This window comes from Lagenorhynchus albirostris, chromosome 5 (genome assembly GCF_949774975.1).
Source record: "Lagenorhynchus albirostris chromosome 5, mLagAlb1.1, whole genome shotgun sequence".
In the NCBI taxonomy this organism is placed as follows: Eukaryota; Metazoa; Chordata; class Mammalia; order Artiodactyla; family Delphinidae; genus Lagenorhynchus; species Lagenorhynchus albirostris.
The window spans coordinates 138,054,388-138,070,421 of NC_083099.1; the positions used below are offsets into that span (position 1 = coordinate 138,054,388).

Below are 16,034 nucleotides of genomic sequence, written 5' to 3' on the forward strand. Positions count from 1 at the left end.
TGCGCCACCGGGAAGCCCTACAGTTATGTTTTTAAAAGAGTCCTTATCTTTTAGAGACATATTGATATATTTGCAGATAAAATATGATGCTGGAGGGGCAGTTAGTGAGTGGGTGACACAGATGAAACAAGTTTGGCCATGAATTGACAATTATAGAAATTGAATGATGGGTACATGGGAGTTGATTATAGGATTTGGTCTACTTTTATATAAGTTTTATAGTTTCCATAATAAAAATGCAAAAAAAAAGCTTACAACAGATAATCAGCAAGGACCTACTGTATAGCACAGGAAACTCTACTCAATATTCTATAATAAACTATATGGAAAAAGAATCTGAAAAAGAAGAGGTATATGTATATGTATAACTGAATCACTTTGCCATACACCTGAAACTAACACAACACTGTGAATTGACTATACTCCGATATAAAATAAAAATTAAAAAAAAGCTTAATGGGATTCATTCTAAGGAGACATATTTGCTGAGGTGTTGGAAAGGGCTGCCTGTCATAGTTGCATAATCGTTGGGGGTAAATATGGAAGTTCATCAATCAGAAAGCCTATAGTGAGGAGCTGGCTGGCACTGGGCCCAGCTCTGTGTGGCTGTCATCTAGCCTCTATGCCAATTTGCCCTCTATAAATAACAGTCTATATGAATGCTTTACTATTTAAGGCTCACTTGCCACAGCTGCTCGGCATGTTTGTTTACGTAGCTATGAACCCTTCTGTAAACATCACTATCTCCAAATTGCCCCTGTGTCAGGAACATAAAGGGCCCCCTTTAAAAATATATTTATGGGATGAGACACGGCCAGTTCCCAGATGTCTGGGTGGCTGGTGTCAGAATTTTCCAGGGTTTGATTCATTTTCCAAAATAGAACCACATGATTGGAAGGTTCTTGAGAGGTGACACATCCCCCTGACTTGGGGCAGGACCAGACCGAAACCATCCACCAAGAACGTGGGTCTGTCTTTTGTGGGTGTGAGTCTGTCTTTTATGAGGCCAGAGAACTCACTGAATGAAGGACTGGGGCCAGGACCTGCAGAACATCAAAGGTGGGCAAGACTCACCTCCTGCCTTCAAGGAGCTTACTCCCGTTTTCTAAAGACGAGCCTGACCCTGAGTGATGTGACGAAGCAGGCTTGGGGCAGCACAACTGGGGTGGGCATATTATGTGTCAACCAGCTGGCCTGTGAGGAGCCTGAGCACCCAGTGGACTAAAGGGCCTGCCGGGTCAGCCTGCTGCGTGGTAGCTCGGATCCCCAGAAAATACCACGTCGGGGTCGCTGTGTGCCCACAGCATGCAAGACAGAAAGAGGGAGGGCATCGCATGGAGGTTGCAGTGGTGGCGATGGTGAGGCTCGTCCTTGAAAGAGGCATCCTAACTGAGGTCACTGAGAGTAGTTTCAGGTCAACTAAGACATACTTGAAAGAAAGCATGAGTCAAGCAGAGGCCCCTTTGTGTCAGCTTGCGGTTTTCATGGCTCCTGATTTCCCATCTAGCCTTCCAATGCATAATTAGATCCTTGTGAATCTGTTTTCCTCAGGGTGCATTTGGTCCACATCTATTTTTTTCCTGTGGCTTTGATTCATTGAAACATGCCCCCCACCCCAAGGGCCTACTTAATACCCATAAATCCCAACTGTGCTTTTCATTCACAAAGAAAAAAAGTGTGCCTCATTAAATTAAGAGATGAGATGTGCTGGAAAGACTGAACTCTATGAATCCTATCAGGAAAGGATCAAGACGTGTCCAGCTTCCAGACAAACCCAGAACTTTCTAGAACACTCTTTCCTCCACTTCCCAAAAATTAGAAAATTATTATTATTACTTTTAGAAAGTTAATAGTGGTTGCCTTTGATTCTCTTTTTGCTGGCAAGTACCCAGTTTTCTCTATGAAAGCAGTAGAAAGGCCACTGAATGCTCAGAGGTATCACTATTAACTACCAACAAAAGGATGTTCCCCTATTTGGAAAGGCTCAGTCATTACAAGCTATCTTCAGAAAGACAGGGTCTGCCCCAGGGAGAATTCCGACTCAGAGACATCACAAAGGTAAGTTGCTTATTCCCGACTGACTTATTTTTAGAGCTTGGGTTTTGATTTGAGGGAACACAGCTCCTGCAATTTGAAGCTCAGATTAACACCAGTAAACAGAGGGTACGTCTCCACTGGCTTTTGCTTCTTGAGCTCAGAGACGGAAGGAGAACAAGGCTTGTCCACTCCCCTCCTTTCTGTCCTATCCGGAGAGTTTATAGCGAGAAATCTAATATTAAAAGCGCATCATAAGTGGTCAGTTTATGCTTCCAGAGACTGTATCTCAGTGGTTACCACTAGGGGGACCCAGAGTCCAGGTGCTTGGCCGAGGTGGGAGTAGTTTCTGGTCTGTGGGAAAATGACGGAGCTCTCTTATTGACTAGGTTTCTCCCCGCCCTCCTCCCCCCTCCTTCCTCCTCCCTCCCCTCACACAACTATTGGCTCACGAGGGCACCCCAAAGTCAGGCTCAGGGTACAGATAGCCCAGTGCACATGTGCAGCACTTATTTATAATTTCACAATGATTATTTTTGTTTTAGATGTTCCTTTTGCCTTATGCAAAGGATCACACTTCATGCAAAGCCTTTTACTCACATTTTCATTGTTCGCTGCATTTTAAAAAACGATTGCAAAAGTTTTTACCACTATAAGAGAAATTTGTTAGAGGTAATGGCTGTTGGGTCCAGGGAGGCTGAGACATGGGAGCAATGACTTTCATTTGACGGATGACTGAGGTCAGGTTATGGGTGGATGAAGAGTCTGGGGTCTGGCTGGTGGCCGTGCATTTTCAGATTGTGTAAACCTACTTGAGCCTCAAGTTGAAGACCTCAAAGCACAGAAGGGCAGATTGTATAACTAAAGAGGATCCCAAGACTAATGACTCAGAAGAATAGTAAAGCAAAGCTTGAATTAGTGTTCTAGTTTATACTTTTCCCACAGGCACTATTGTTAGCTTAAGGCAGAGTTTATGGCTCTATTTCATAGAAAGTTACTGATAAATACAGGCAGAACCTCCTTTGCTCCTGGGATGTGTAACACGTATGGAAAGATATGAGTGAAGACTTCAATAAAAACAGACCAGTTCTCTATTTTTAGAACAGATCATCTTTGTTAAAATACACCAGTAGTTAGCTGTTCAAAGCAGATGGGTCAATAGGATTACGATGAGTGGATATCAATATTTTTTCTTTCCTGTTAGAGTTATTTACTGGGTCTGCATTATTATATCTACAGGGGATTTGGCAGGTAGAGTATAGGGAAAAGATACCAAGTGCTCAACTGATATAAAAGAAAAAGCAAGGCTATGGGTCTTGCAAATGGCTCCCAAAGAACGGGCAAAATTGTATTTTTATTAAAGCAATTTGTCAGGCTTCCTTTGAAAGGCTTAACTTCTTCCTCCTGGCTTGGCAATAAATAACCTCAAGTATTTAATTTAAACAATGCTTTAAAACAATCTAAAAATTGCTTTAGAGAGAGATCAAATTTTAATTTAAGTAAATATTTGAAAATTTAAAATATATTAAGAGGTGTTTTAAAAAATTGTTTGTTAATTTATTTTCCCAAGGGCTTTTAAAAAGCTAAATTGTTAGACTTTGTGGTGGACATACTTAAGGTTATAGGCCACATACTACTTCATGAATAAAGAGGTGGCGTCAATAGTGAGTGAGGTTCAGTTTTCCATATTTTGTCAAAAATAAGAATGTGAGGTTCAGTTTAAAATGAGCATTGATCCCACAGATACCCCCGGATGGAGCACACCTTACCTGTAGCTTCCACCATGCCTTCTAGGATGACTACGATTTCCAGTTCCTCTTTGGGCAGCTGGGCTTTGGAGATCTCCCAGAAAGGACTCTGTTGGTTAATTTCATGGCTAATGATGAGTGGTGACACCAGAAAGAGACGGTCATCGCCAGTGTAATACCCTACGTTGATATCCGTCTGGTTCAAGGGGATGAACTCCCCCTCTGAGGTCTGTTTGGATTTGATCAACTTAGCTCTGATGGAAGCCTCCACGATGTGGGAATTCCTCAGATCCCCTACGCGAAACATCAGGCACAGTTTCCCATCCCTCATGGAAATCACCGCATGGGTGGAAAAAACCAGGGTCTCTGCCCTCTTCTTGGGTTGAGATATTTTTACAAACATGCATCCCACCATGAATGCATTGACAATGGACCCCAAAACAGATTGGATTAAGAGGAGAATAATTCCCTCTGGGCACTTGTCCGTGATGACCCGATAGCCATAACCAATGGTGGTTTCTGTCTCTATGGAGAATAAAAAAGCAGAGACGAACCCATTGAGGTTGGTGACGCAAGGAGTCCATGAAGGGTCCTCTATGTGGTCCATGTCTCCTCGGATGTATGCAATTAGCCACCAGATCATTCCAAAAAAGAGCCATGTCACTGTGTAAACCATGACGAAAATCAACAGGTTGAATCTCCACTTGAGGTCTACTAAGGTGGTGAAGATATCGGTCAGGTAGCGATAGGTCTCCCTCACGTTGCCATGGTGGACGTTGCACTTTCCATCTTTCCGCACATACCTCTGGATTTTCCTTTTGGTCCGGTCTCGGCTGATGTGTCTTGGCAGGTCGTCCCTGGCCTGCTTAGGCAACTTTGGCTGGTGAATGGCCACAGGGCTCTCGACATCCTGGTCCATGGAGTCACCCTCCAGGACGTTAGCTGGTGGTTTGGAAAAAAGAAAAGAAAAACTGAATGAAAAGCTGGCTCTTTGGAGGTCATGGAAATCCCACTGTGGATGGAATATGGTAGGAAACCACCATTTGACCATTTGTGTAGCTATTAACAGTGTAGATGAAGTATTTTTTGGGGGGTGTCATCTGAATGGGTTGCCTTGGACTCCTGGCCTCTGTGATCTAGCTTGTGTAAGGACTTCACCACCCTTCTCACAGGGACAGAGCTTAACTGCTGTGAAATTGTGTCCCTGCCAGCAAGTTCTAAGAGTCAGCTTTTACAGTGGGATGTGTCCGCACTCTCTCTGAGATGCTGTGGTATGTGAGAGGCAGTGCACTCTGGATAAAGAAATGTTTAGATTCAGACAGTATTGGGTCTACCACTCAGCAACTGTGGGCTCCTGGTCATGCTATCGGTTATGGACCAAACTGCACCTCCACTCCACCCCCAAATATGTTGAAGCCCTAACCCCCAGTGTGACTGTATTTGGAGAGGGGGCTTTGAGGACATAATTAAGGTTAAATGAGGTCAGAAGGGTGGAGCCCTGATCCAAGAGGATGAGACACCAGGGGTGTGCACACAGAGGAAAGGCCACGTGAGGACACAGTGAGAATACAGCTGTCTGTAAGCCAGGAAGAAAGGTCCTTCCAAACCAACCGAGGTCACCAGAAACCAACCTTGTTGGCACCTTGATCTTAAACTTCCAGCCCCCAGAACGGTGAGAAAATAAATTGCTGCTGTTTAAGCCCCCCAGTCTGTAGTATTCTGTTATGGCAGCCTGAGTAGAACAATAGACTCTTAAAATTCACTGATTGATCCTCAGTTTTCACATTTACAAAATGGTAATCATGATAGCCAATTCATAGGGTTGTTATAAAGTTAACATGTGCATTATATGTGCCTGCATGGAACAGACATGTCATAAACATTCTTTTGTAATAAATTGTTCCTTTGCCACTCTCCTTATATTTAGGGGCAAGAATTTTGAGGGAACTCTTTAAGGTGTCAGTCAAATTTCAGTTTAAAAAAAATTCTGGGTTTTATTGGTAAGTATGCATGCATATTACCCTAATGGTTGACGCAATGCCAAGGTTAAAAAACGTGTGGGGGAAATGTTCTCTCTCTTTCTATGTGTTTACACATTTCATTTGGTTTCTGCCTCAACATTTAACATCTGCAGTTTTGGCTTGCGGTTATTTTATTCCTCACGGCCTTCATGATTAATGCATCGGTACAATCATTTGATGACGAAGCATTAGGAAAACTCTCCCGGAATCCGAGTGCAAAGGGACATTTGGAACTGATGCTGCTGTGAAATACATATAAACCACTGTATGAAATTACTTGTTTAGCCAATAATTTCAAAGCTTTCTGAAAGTTTTATCAGCAGTTTCTTCCCCTCAGGCTTTTATTCTGTGTCATTTGACTTTGCTGTGCATTTTCTCCCTTTGGTTAAGGGAGAAACACAGTCCGTTGAGAAAAAACGTTTATCTGAATAAGAAAACAGCTGGGGATGGGACTTGAGTGGTACCAACTTAACTTCTGGATTAACCTTGCTCATGGTTGGATAGTTTCCTTCATTATCAATCCCATAGATCCGGTTTTAGACTTCAGCACAAGGAAGAGGCAGCATTTGGTCTGCAAGCTTGATGTTTGGTCCGATAGCTTTGACTTTAGATCGCTACCCTCAGTAACTCTTCATTTGTAAATAAAACCTTGCTTTAATTTCAAAGCAGATACCAGGACAGGAGTCGAAGGAAGCAGCTGAGAGTGGGACAGGATGGAGGGGGTTGGGGTATCTCGATGGAGGTCACGGAGAACGTCCCTGCTCACTGCAGGCACCCCTGGCAAGGTGGGATGTTTGTGGCCCGGGGGGCCGCATGTCCGAGCTCTCGCTGCTAAGTTCGCCCTGAGAGGGAATCTCTAAGTGTGACTTCACGTGGGCTGAATTCAGCTCAGGATCGACCAGCGTGGAGCGGCCTTGTCTGCAGAGCTGCAGTGTGGTCTGGCTCTGGCCCAGGTGAGGAGCTCGCTGCCTGTGCAGAATCACCCTGGGTTCTTGTTTCCACGGGGTGGGAAGTGGAAGAGGGGGGTTTGTCTGAATAGCTGACTCCCAACAGTCTTCTGCCATTTTCCATGCTTTAACACTTCATGGAGGCAACCTACACATACCCCAGCCCCCGGTATGAAGCTGTTTTCTGCATTTTCTGGCTCAGTTGTAACCTTCCTGTCTGAAGGGTTAATGGAGGAGTAGAGATAAGTGCTCTGGACAGTCTCGGGAGCCTGCCAGTTGATCCTCCAAATCCATTTTTTTCCCTTTTCCTAGCTCAGGACTGGACCACATTTCCTGGCCTGCTTTCCATTGAGGAGTGGCCACGTGCCGAGTCCTGGCCCATCAGGAGTGGGTGTGCCCTTCTGGACCAAGGCCTGAAATAGTGGGTGTGTCCCCTCCTATGCCCTTGCCCCTTCTACGAGGGATGATGGAGTCATGAGGTGGAGGGGCCTGGGTTCCCAGCTGGTGGCAGAGAGCTGCCATCCAACTAGAAACAAGAAAAAAAAAATTGTGTTTGAGCAGCTATGTATTTTGTGTCTGTTATCAAATTGAGCCTTCTGTCTAATTTTATGGGCAGCAGTATTGACACGGATAAGCAGACAGAAGAGTTCTCAGGGGGCTAGTGTGGGAAAGAGCAGGGAGAGGGGAAGAGAGTGAAGATGGGGTGTTTGGGTTTGGTGTTGTTGAAAAGAAACAGGGATCCAAAAATGGAGTCACTTGTGCTAAGCTCTACGTCAGTCAATGGGGACTGAATACCTATCCAGGTTCGGTCCCTCCCAGGGATGTGACCTTTTACCAGTCACTCTGGAATTTTCTGGCCACAGATGAGGTAGCCTACCACACAGACCCCTGCCTTCCCCCAAGGCAAGTGACCTTGCTTGAAATAATCCTCAATTGTTTATGACTTCCTGTCCCATCCCCTTTAGGCCTTTAGAAACCATCCATTTTGTACAGGACCCCTCCTGTCTGTTTGCTAGATGGGATGCTGCCTGATTCATGAATTGTTGAATAAAGCCAATTTTTTCTTCAAATGTACTCAGTTGAATTTTGTTTTCTAACATTGTCTTTTGAGAAATAAAACATTGCCAGCCATATCAGTAAACAAAGGATGTCAGAGTCATCAGCAATTGCAGCCCTCCAATGGTGAGCTGGTGAGCCCTGAGGGAACTCAGGGAGGAAACAAAGAATACCTGCCATCTAGCAGCCAGCAGACTGTGGCCACTCCCCATGGTGAGCCTTGAGGAAAGTGTGGGTGTGAAAACACAGGGTATTGGCCCCATAGCTGAGGTTCATATCAAAAGAATGGTTTCAGTGAGCCTAGACTCTTGCATTTTCCTATGCATAGAAAAGCACTAAATTCCTTAATTTGAGATACCTAACTTTCTTTTATTAACAGTAATCTTTTGTTCCTACTACCCGCCCTTTGCTGTAAAACTCCTGTATCTCCTAGCGCCCCCCTCACCTCCTCAGAGCAGTTGTCTGAGGGTTACTTGAGATGCTGCCTCCCAGGCTTGAAGTCCTCAGTGTATCTGCTGAATAAAACATAACTCTCAACTCTTAGGTGTGCATATACTTTTTTTTTAGCCGACACTAATGAACTAGCATGTGGTTAATTGAATGTCTGTGTTTTGTGTCAGGGAAAAAATATCAATGTATATGCTACTTAAGTGCCTTTTAAAAACAAACAAAAATGGAAGCAAACAAAGAAAGCTGAAGGTCCCAGGGAGTATGGTGGAAAGGTGTCTTTGGAGTGGGGGAGAACAATGACTCTATATGGGATCTGTTTCTTTTACTTTAACCTTTGTATTCTGGTGCTTTTGCTACAAGTTAAGAATGTTGCCTATAGCCTGAAATATACAGGATAGCCCATTCTCAAGGCTCTGACCTTTAAAAGTGTAACACTTTTCCATTCATGAGATAAAAAGTTGCAGAACAGAGGATAACTGTCTTGTTGGAGGTTTATAGGAACATCATGACTGGACCTACCTGAATAGCTGCAATAACAAAGGCTTCCGACACCAAGAAGTCTGCAACAACCAACTACACCCCCTCCCTCTTTAGTACAAAAGAAGCCTGAATTCTAACTTGGGTAGGACTGTTCTTTGGGACACTAGTCCGCCATCTTCTCAGTCTGCTGGCTTTCTGAATAAAGTCGTTATTCATTGCCCCAACAGCTCAGCTCTTGATTTATCAGCCTGTCCTGCGGCAAGCAGTACGAGCTTGGACTTGGTAACAGCCTCAGAGGCACCACTGCAGGTGAGGCAGTGGGTGCACGTGAGATGCATCCAAGGGAAGATGGGGAGGTAAGCTGGGCCTCCCACTTGACAGTGGCTGGTGGGGAACAGGCAGAGTTGAGAAACCAAAAAAGCCAATGAAATGTGAGAGTACCTGGAGAGTAGAGGAGACTGAAGTAGGAGTCTCAAGGCGTAGAAGAGGTGAGGCCAGTGAGGAGAAGAGGTGGGGTGTGGAGTGGGCAGAAGAAGGCAGCACAGCCTCCAGGCCTTGCCCAGAGCAGTCTCAGGGAGCCCTGGACTGGGGAGAGGGCCATTCCAGGTCTGAGCTGTGAGCGTGCTTCAGCACCCGAGCAGGAATGCAAATGCGCGTGCGGGGTGTGTGTGTGTGTGTGTGTGTGTGTGTGTGTGTGTGTGTGTGTGTGTGTGGAAATACAGAAGGGAATGTTGATTCTCTAGCTCTTAACGTTTCTTTCTTTCTTGGAATCCCAGGTGTGAATTTGACCGGGTGATGTGAATTGCATTTGCAAGAGCATTTGAGCTGCTCGGCGTGGGGAGCTGCAGCTGCTGTTGGGAAAGCAGACAAACCTACCTGCCTTCCGGCACAGCTGGGGACACAAACGACTTCCCACCCCACCCCCTCTCGACCCCCACCGCCTCTCAGGAGCTTGCCCTGGGCCCCCAGCCAAGCGCATGTGCATCAGAGTCCCGGTGAGACCCGCCACCCTGGTCCTTCAGCATCGTGCACGTGGCTTGACCAGAGATAATGTATAGGAACTCTCTGCCAACTGTGAAGTGCTGTACAGCGTGCAAAAGCACGGGAGGAACGGCGCCAAGGATCTTGATGATTTACTTAACCTGAGTTATTTTGGTTTAGAGTAAATGTGACTCTGTGTGAAAAAGCCGCTCTCCCGCCCCCCTCCACCCCCATGTTCTTTTTCTTTCTATTAGAAAGATGACCAATTTACATAAAACTAGGTAAGGTGCAAAATAGCCTGGTGTTGAACTTTAACCTCAAAGAAATAACATGTGACTGAGTTACATACTGGAAAGGACCTGATCCCAGAATTACCGGAAGCACCTCGAATTTGGGGGGCACCGCTTGTGGAGAGAAGGCTGCCGTGAATAGATGCTCTCCTGATGGGAAATTCTACATTGAAAATTGTATACGAATTCTATGGGGGAAACTTACAGTGTCTAAGAAAATGTCCGAAGAGCACTTCAAGAATTTTTAGTATCGTGGGGGAAAAACCCAATGGAAAAACGGGATGGATCTCAAACGCACAGGAAAAATCAAAGACTGGAAGGAAATGCACACATGTTAATAGGGAACTTCTGAGAGGGGGGCTATGGGTGCTTTTAATTTTCCTCTTAAACATTCTGATTTTTCCAAATTTTCCAGAATGACTTTATATTCCTTTTACCATCATAAAGAAAAAAAGATATTTTCTAACAAAACCTTGAGACTCTCCTGGCATGTGATCGATGGAATTTAGCACATAGAAGCTAAATAATTATCAAGTACTTGATCTGAAGGTGTTCCGTCCCATATATCTGGTAACTTAGAAATGGAGAGATTTGTTTCACATGACTCTAAGAAAATCATAAGTAACCCCCATGGGGTGCTTGTGGGCAGAGGAGTGGTGGGCGTATACAGAATGCCTGCAGGTCTGAGACCACTGGAGGCCCCCAGTGGAGTGTAGATTAGAGGCAAGGTTCTGCAAACTTTTTCTGCAAAGAGCCGATAGTAAACAGTTTAGACTTTGCAAGCAAGCAACACGTCTCTGTTGCATACTCTTTTGTTTTTTGAAAGACTTTTTACAATGCTTTAAAAATGTAAAATTATTCTTAGCTCATGGGCAGCACAGAAGGAGGCTGCAGCCTGGATCTGACTCCCTGGGCTGTCATTTGCTGACCTCTGGGTTAGAGGCATGCTGGTAAGAAGAAATGGCTAGCTGCTGGATTAAGGGAGGGTGAAGAGGGGGCAGTGGATTGGGGGCTGAATAAGAAGCAAAACTAAAATAATTTGGAGATTAGAGACTGCGGAGGGGTGTGGGCAGGAGAATGGGGGATGGCAGGATGGTTGAGACCAGAAGGCAGAGGATGATGTGGTGTGGGCAGGTTTAGTTTCAAGTGTCTGCTCTCTCCTATGGGCTGAAGCTTATCAGTGACCTGGACCGAGCTCTAGATTTGGAGGTTGTTAGCACACGTGCATGGAAGTGTAACTATGGGCATGGGTGAAAGTTCTTCTGGAGGCTGTGGAGTAAGTAGAGGATATAGAAGACAGGATTCTGGAAAACAATTACAATATGAAGCCAGAAGTAGAGAACCCAGAGCGGGTGCTGAGGAAGGAATGAGAGATGTGAGGAGAAGAGGGAGGGCAGGCAGGTAGCCAGGTGGCAGGTGGAACTGGAGTCTTAGGGGGGCAAAGGGGGCATTTGGCACACACTGTAGGGACAACTGGAAGAAAAATGATGCATCCCTTCCCTCTTCCTTATATCAGAATAAATTCCAAGTGGATCAAAGATCTAAGTACAAAAAAATAAAAACTACAGAAGGAGTAGAAGATTTGAATGTTTTTATAGTTCTCCGAGTTGAGAAAGCCTTTCTAATCATAAGAGGAATCCAGAAACTATCTTGGAATGCTGGTATTTTTGTCAATATAAAAATTATAAATGTTTGTAAAAAAAAAAGCAAGAAGACAAACCACAAAAAATATTTTCACACATCACATATATATTTCTGATTTACAAAAGCAATAAATACCCCCGTAGAAAAAACCGATCAAAGGAAATGAATATGGAGTTTATAAGAGAAGAAATACTCGGAGCTGAAAAGCATATGCTCAACCATGGCAAAGTAAAAGCAGTGCAAATATAATAACATTTTTTTACTCTAAAGTTAGTAACATTAAAAATAAACCATAAATACAGCATGTGGAGTATATGTGTTGGGGGGCAGTGGAATTGTGAACGTGCATGTATTATCAGATGTGTAAACTGGCAAAGTCTTCCTGGAGGAGAGAGTGACAGTAGGTCTCACAATTTAGAAATGATTAGATGCCTCGTATTAGCAATTCTGGATCTAGACATTTATCTTAAGAAAATAATTTTACCAACATTTATCTATTGTAGGCAGGGGATATTGCAGCCTCAGTTATAATAGTTAAAAATTAGAAACAACTTAAATGTCTATCCACAGAGCACTAGTTAAACATATTGTTGCAGCTCTAATCAATGGAATATTGTGCAGTTATTAAATATGATTTCCCAATGTTTTGGGGTCTTCAACTCTTTGTGGAAGAATCACCTTCTTAATGAGGACATTTCCCTCCTCTTAAAAATCTCAGTCACTTCCTTCAGGTCCTCACATCTCTCTTCCTTATGCTACTGTTTACTTTTTCTGTAGCACTTTTCACCTTCCAGCATGAAAGAGTTTACTTATTGTGTTAATTTTTTATTGTCTGTTGCCACTGTCAGAAAGGAAGTTCCTGGGTAGAGATCTCTATGTGTTTTATCTACTGATGGATCTCAGGCTCTGGAAAAAGTGCCTGACACAGAGCAAGCCCCAGCACCTATTTATTGAATGAATGAATATGTGTTTGTCAACCTGGCAGGTTGTCCATGCCATAGCGTTAAGTGAAAAAACAGAATAAAACATATAGTTTACTTTGCATATATTGCCTTTTTGCATTAGTGAGTGTGTGTAGAAGAATGTCCTCCAAAATGATAATTGAGATCAATCTCTGAGCTGTAAGTTTGTTGGTGTTTTTGCTTTCTTTCAATTTTTTTATGTTTAAACTTTCCGTTAATAGTTCTATCATCTAAAAAATCAGTAGGCAATATAAAGCTATTTCTGTTCTAAATAAACAAAACAAATTCTGCGTACAGCTACTGAGTCATGTCCACTGGGCTTGGCACCTGGGATTTACTAGTGTAGTGTGCTGAACCTTGTCCCACCCCCAAATTCATGTCCACCGGAACCTCAGAATGTGACCTTATTTGGCAGTAGAGTCTTTGCAGATGTAATTAAGATAAGGATCAAGATGAGATCATACTGGAGTAGGGTGTGCCCCAAATCCAGTTAAAACATCTTCGTATGACACAGAAAAGGACAGACAGAGACACAGAGAAGGCCATGTGATGGCAAAGGCAGGGAGTGGAGTGATGTGGTCACAAGCCAATGAACACCTGGAACCCCTGGAAGCTGAGAGGCAAGGCAGGATTCTTCCCTAGAGCTTTTGAAGGGAGAATGGTCCTGCTGAAGCCTTAATTTCAGACTCTGACCTCCAGAACTGTGAGAGGACACACTTCTGTTGTTTTAAGCCCCCCACTTTGTGGCAACTTGTTGTGACAGCCAAGGAAACTAAAACAGTTGGTGACTTTGAACCTGGGGAGTTTTTAGCACCTTTGCATCCTGAGAAGAAGCTGAAGCGGAGAGGCTGACCCAACAAGGAAGGGGGGAGTGTGGGAGTGAGGGGTCTGGTGGAATGGAAGTCAACACATAGTGCTGTCAAGAGCAAGGGTGGGGGGATGGGCACGTACAGAAAAAGGGATGAAGCTTCCTCCTGAAAGGTTAAGTGTGGTATGAGGAGGAAAGGAGAAAGATGGGAAGGGAATATTGGTGACATCTGTCTCAGGCTCTGTGTCATGGAGGAGCTTCAGATGGGCTCATTTTCCAGTGTGAATTGCAAGAAATCTGTACTTCAGCAGACTCATTGAATTGAATCTGCATCTCACAATGCAAATAACTGAACTGCGTAATCACAGATCAGCCAAAGTTGTCCCCATCCTTACTGGTCAAGAAAAGCACATGTAAACAGATACCTGTACACTCCTGTTCACAGCAGCATTAGTCACAATAGCCCAAAGGTGGAAGACATCTAAGTGTCCATCAACAGATGAATAGATAAGCAAAATGTGGTCTATACATACAATGAAACATTATTCAGCCTTAAAAAGGCTACAACATGGATAAACCTTGAGGACATTATGTGAAGTGAAATAAAGTCACAAAAGGACAAATATTGTATGATTTCACTTATATGAGGTCCCTTGAGTAGTCAAATCCTTAGAGACAGAAATACGAATGGCGGTTACCAGGGGCTGGGGGAGGAGGGAATGGGGAGTTAGGGTTTAATAGGTATGGAGTTTCAGTTTGGGAAGATCATGAGCTCTGTAGATGGATGATGGTGTTGGTTGCGCAACAATATGAATGTACTTAATGCCACAGAACTGTAGATTCTACAGAATGGTTGGAACGGTAAATTCTATGTTATATGCATTTTACCACAATAAAAAAGTAAATTGTGTTAACAAAAAGAAAAGCATGTCTATATGTCTATTTTCTTTTTTTTTGCGGTACGCGGGTCTCTCACTGTTGTGGCCTCTCCCGTTGCGGAGCACAGGCTCGGGACGCGCAGGCTCAGTGGCCATGGCTCACGGCCTAGCCGCTCCACGGCATGTGGGATCTTCCCGGACCAGGGCACGAACCCGTGTCCCCTGCATCGGCAGGCGGACTCTCAACCACTGCGCCACCAGGGAAGCCCAGCGTATCTATTTTCTAAACGAGAGGGGAAGATTAGCTTCTAAGATGCTTTCTTGACTTACTTCAGGAAAAAGTTTACAAACAGCAGTAATGAATTACAGGTGATGATGCTCCAGACAGAGGACAGGGTGGGGTTTTCCTGTTATATTCATGCCTGCATTTTCCCACTGAGGCTCCCATTGACAACTGGAACACATTTGAGAGAAAATTCAGAGCTGTAGTTACAAGTGGTGCTTAAAGCTCAAAGTCAATAGTTTGCCTCTGGCCCCTTGTCCTGATGCTTGTCGTTTTGCATAAGTCCTTGTGTGAAGGGTCTCCTTCCTTGGGGGCTGGTGGTGATGCCTGCCACTGATGTCTGATGTGTCGTAGGGAGGTGAAGTCGCTTTTATTTGTCCTGTACCTTGAGCTGTTGTAACTATGGGAGACCATTATAATAATCAGAAATTCTGACAGACTGGAAAGTTTAAAGTCATAGGTGTGTGTGTGTGGCAGAACGGCTACTACGTTCCACTGGGAATATGTGACAGAAACTAAAGGGCAAATGTTCCTATTAAAAATCGTAGCTTGGGGGCTCCACAACATGAACCTAAATTTAGAATGTCTAGTACCCACTGCCAGGTCAGAGGACTAACCCTGGCTGCTGTGCACGTGGATATGACTTTGTACAATGTGCAAGTTCAGTGCTCAAAGGAGGGAAATGACAGGTCACTTTGGACAGATCAGAGGAGACCAACATTCAATACCATGATTTCTCTTCTCATTGGATTTCAAGAATCTGAACCTTGGATAGTGAGAACCAGTAAGAACCTCTCAGGACCACTGCATACAGTTGTGTAGGTTGTGCACTGCACAAAGGTGCCCAGAGGAGGGGAGCAAGATGACTGAGATCCAGTCAGTGATTTGCGTGCCTAGCTAGCACTTCTGGAACTCTGGGCATCATTTATTTTGTCCTCCTCCTTTTTAAATTAAAATTTTTTTATTGAAGTATAGTTGATGTATAGTATTCTGTAAGTCACAGATGTGCAATATAATGATTCACATTTTTTAAAGGTTATATTCCAGTTATTATAAAATATTGGCTATATTCCTTGTGTTGTACAATATATCCTTGTAACTTATACCTAATAGTTTGTACCTGTTAATCCTCTACCCGTATGTTGCTCCTCCCCGCCTTTCCTCTCCCCACTGGTAACCACTGGTTTGTTCTCTATGTCTGTGAGTTTGCTTCTTTTCTGTTATATTCACTAGTTTGTTGTATTTTTTAGATTCCACATATAAGTGATACCATACAGCATTTGTCGTTCTCTTTCTGACTTATTTCACTTAATATAATGTTCTTCAAGTCCATCCATGTTGCTGCAAATGGCAAAATTTCATTCTCTTTTCATTACACAGGAAGAAAGTGAGGCCCCAGGAAGCCAACTGACTTGCAAGGAGGCAGAGCCAGAGTGAGCTCTGAGTCCATGG

At 43.9% G+C, this 16,034-nt stretch overlaps 1 protein-coding gene across 1 annotated transcript in view; it reads right to left on the reverse strand.

The window, feature by feature from the left end:
- The window catches only part of KCNJ6 (potassium inwardly rectifying channel subfamily J member 6), an 87,725-nt gene extending 82,581 nt beyond the window's left edge, over positions 1-5,144 (reverse strand). The window contains exons 1-2 of the mRNA XM_060149086.1: positions 5,117-5,144; positions 3,804-4,724 (exon numbers count right to left, since the gene is read on the reverse strand). Of these exons, the coding sequence (XP_060005069.1) occupies positions 3,804-4,724; positions 5,117-5,144 (949 nt within the window). The remainder of the gene's footprint in view (positions 1-3,803; positions 4,725-5,116) is intronic.
- Between the last annotated feature and the right edge of the window lie 10,890 nt (positions 5,145-16,034).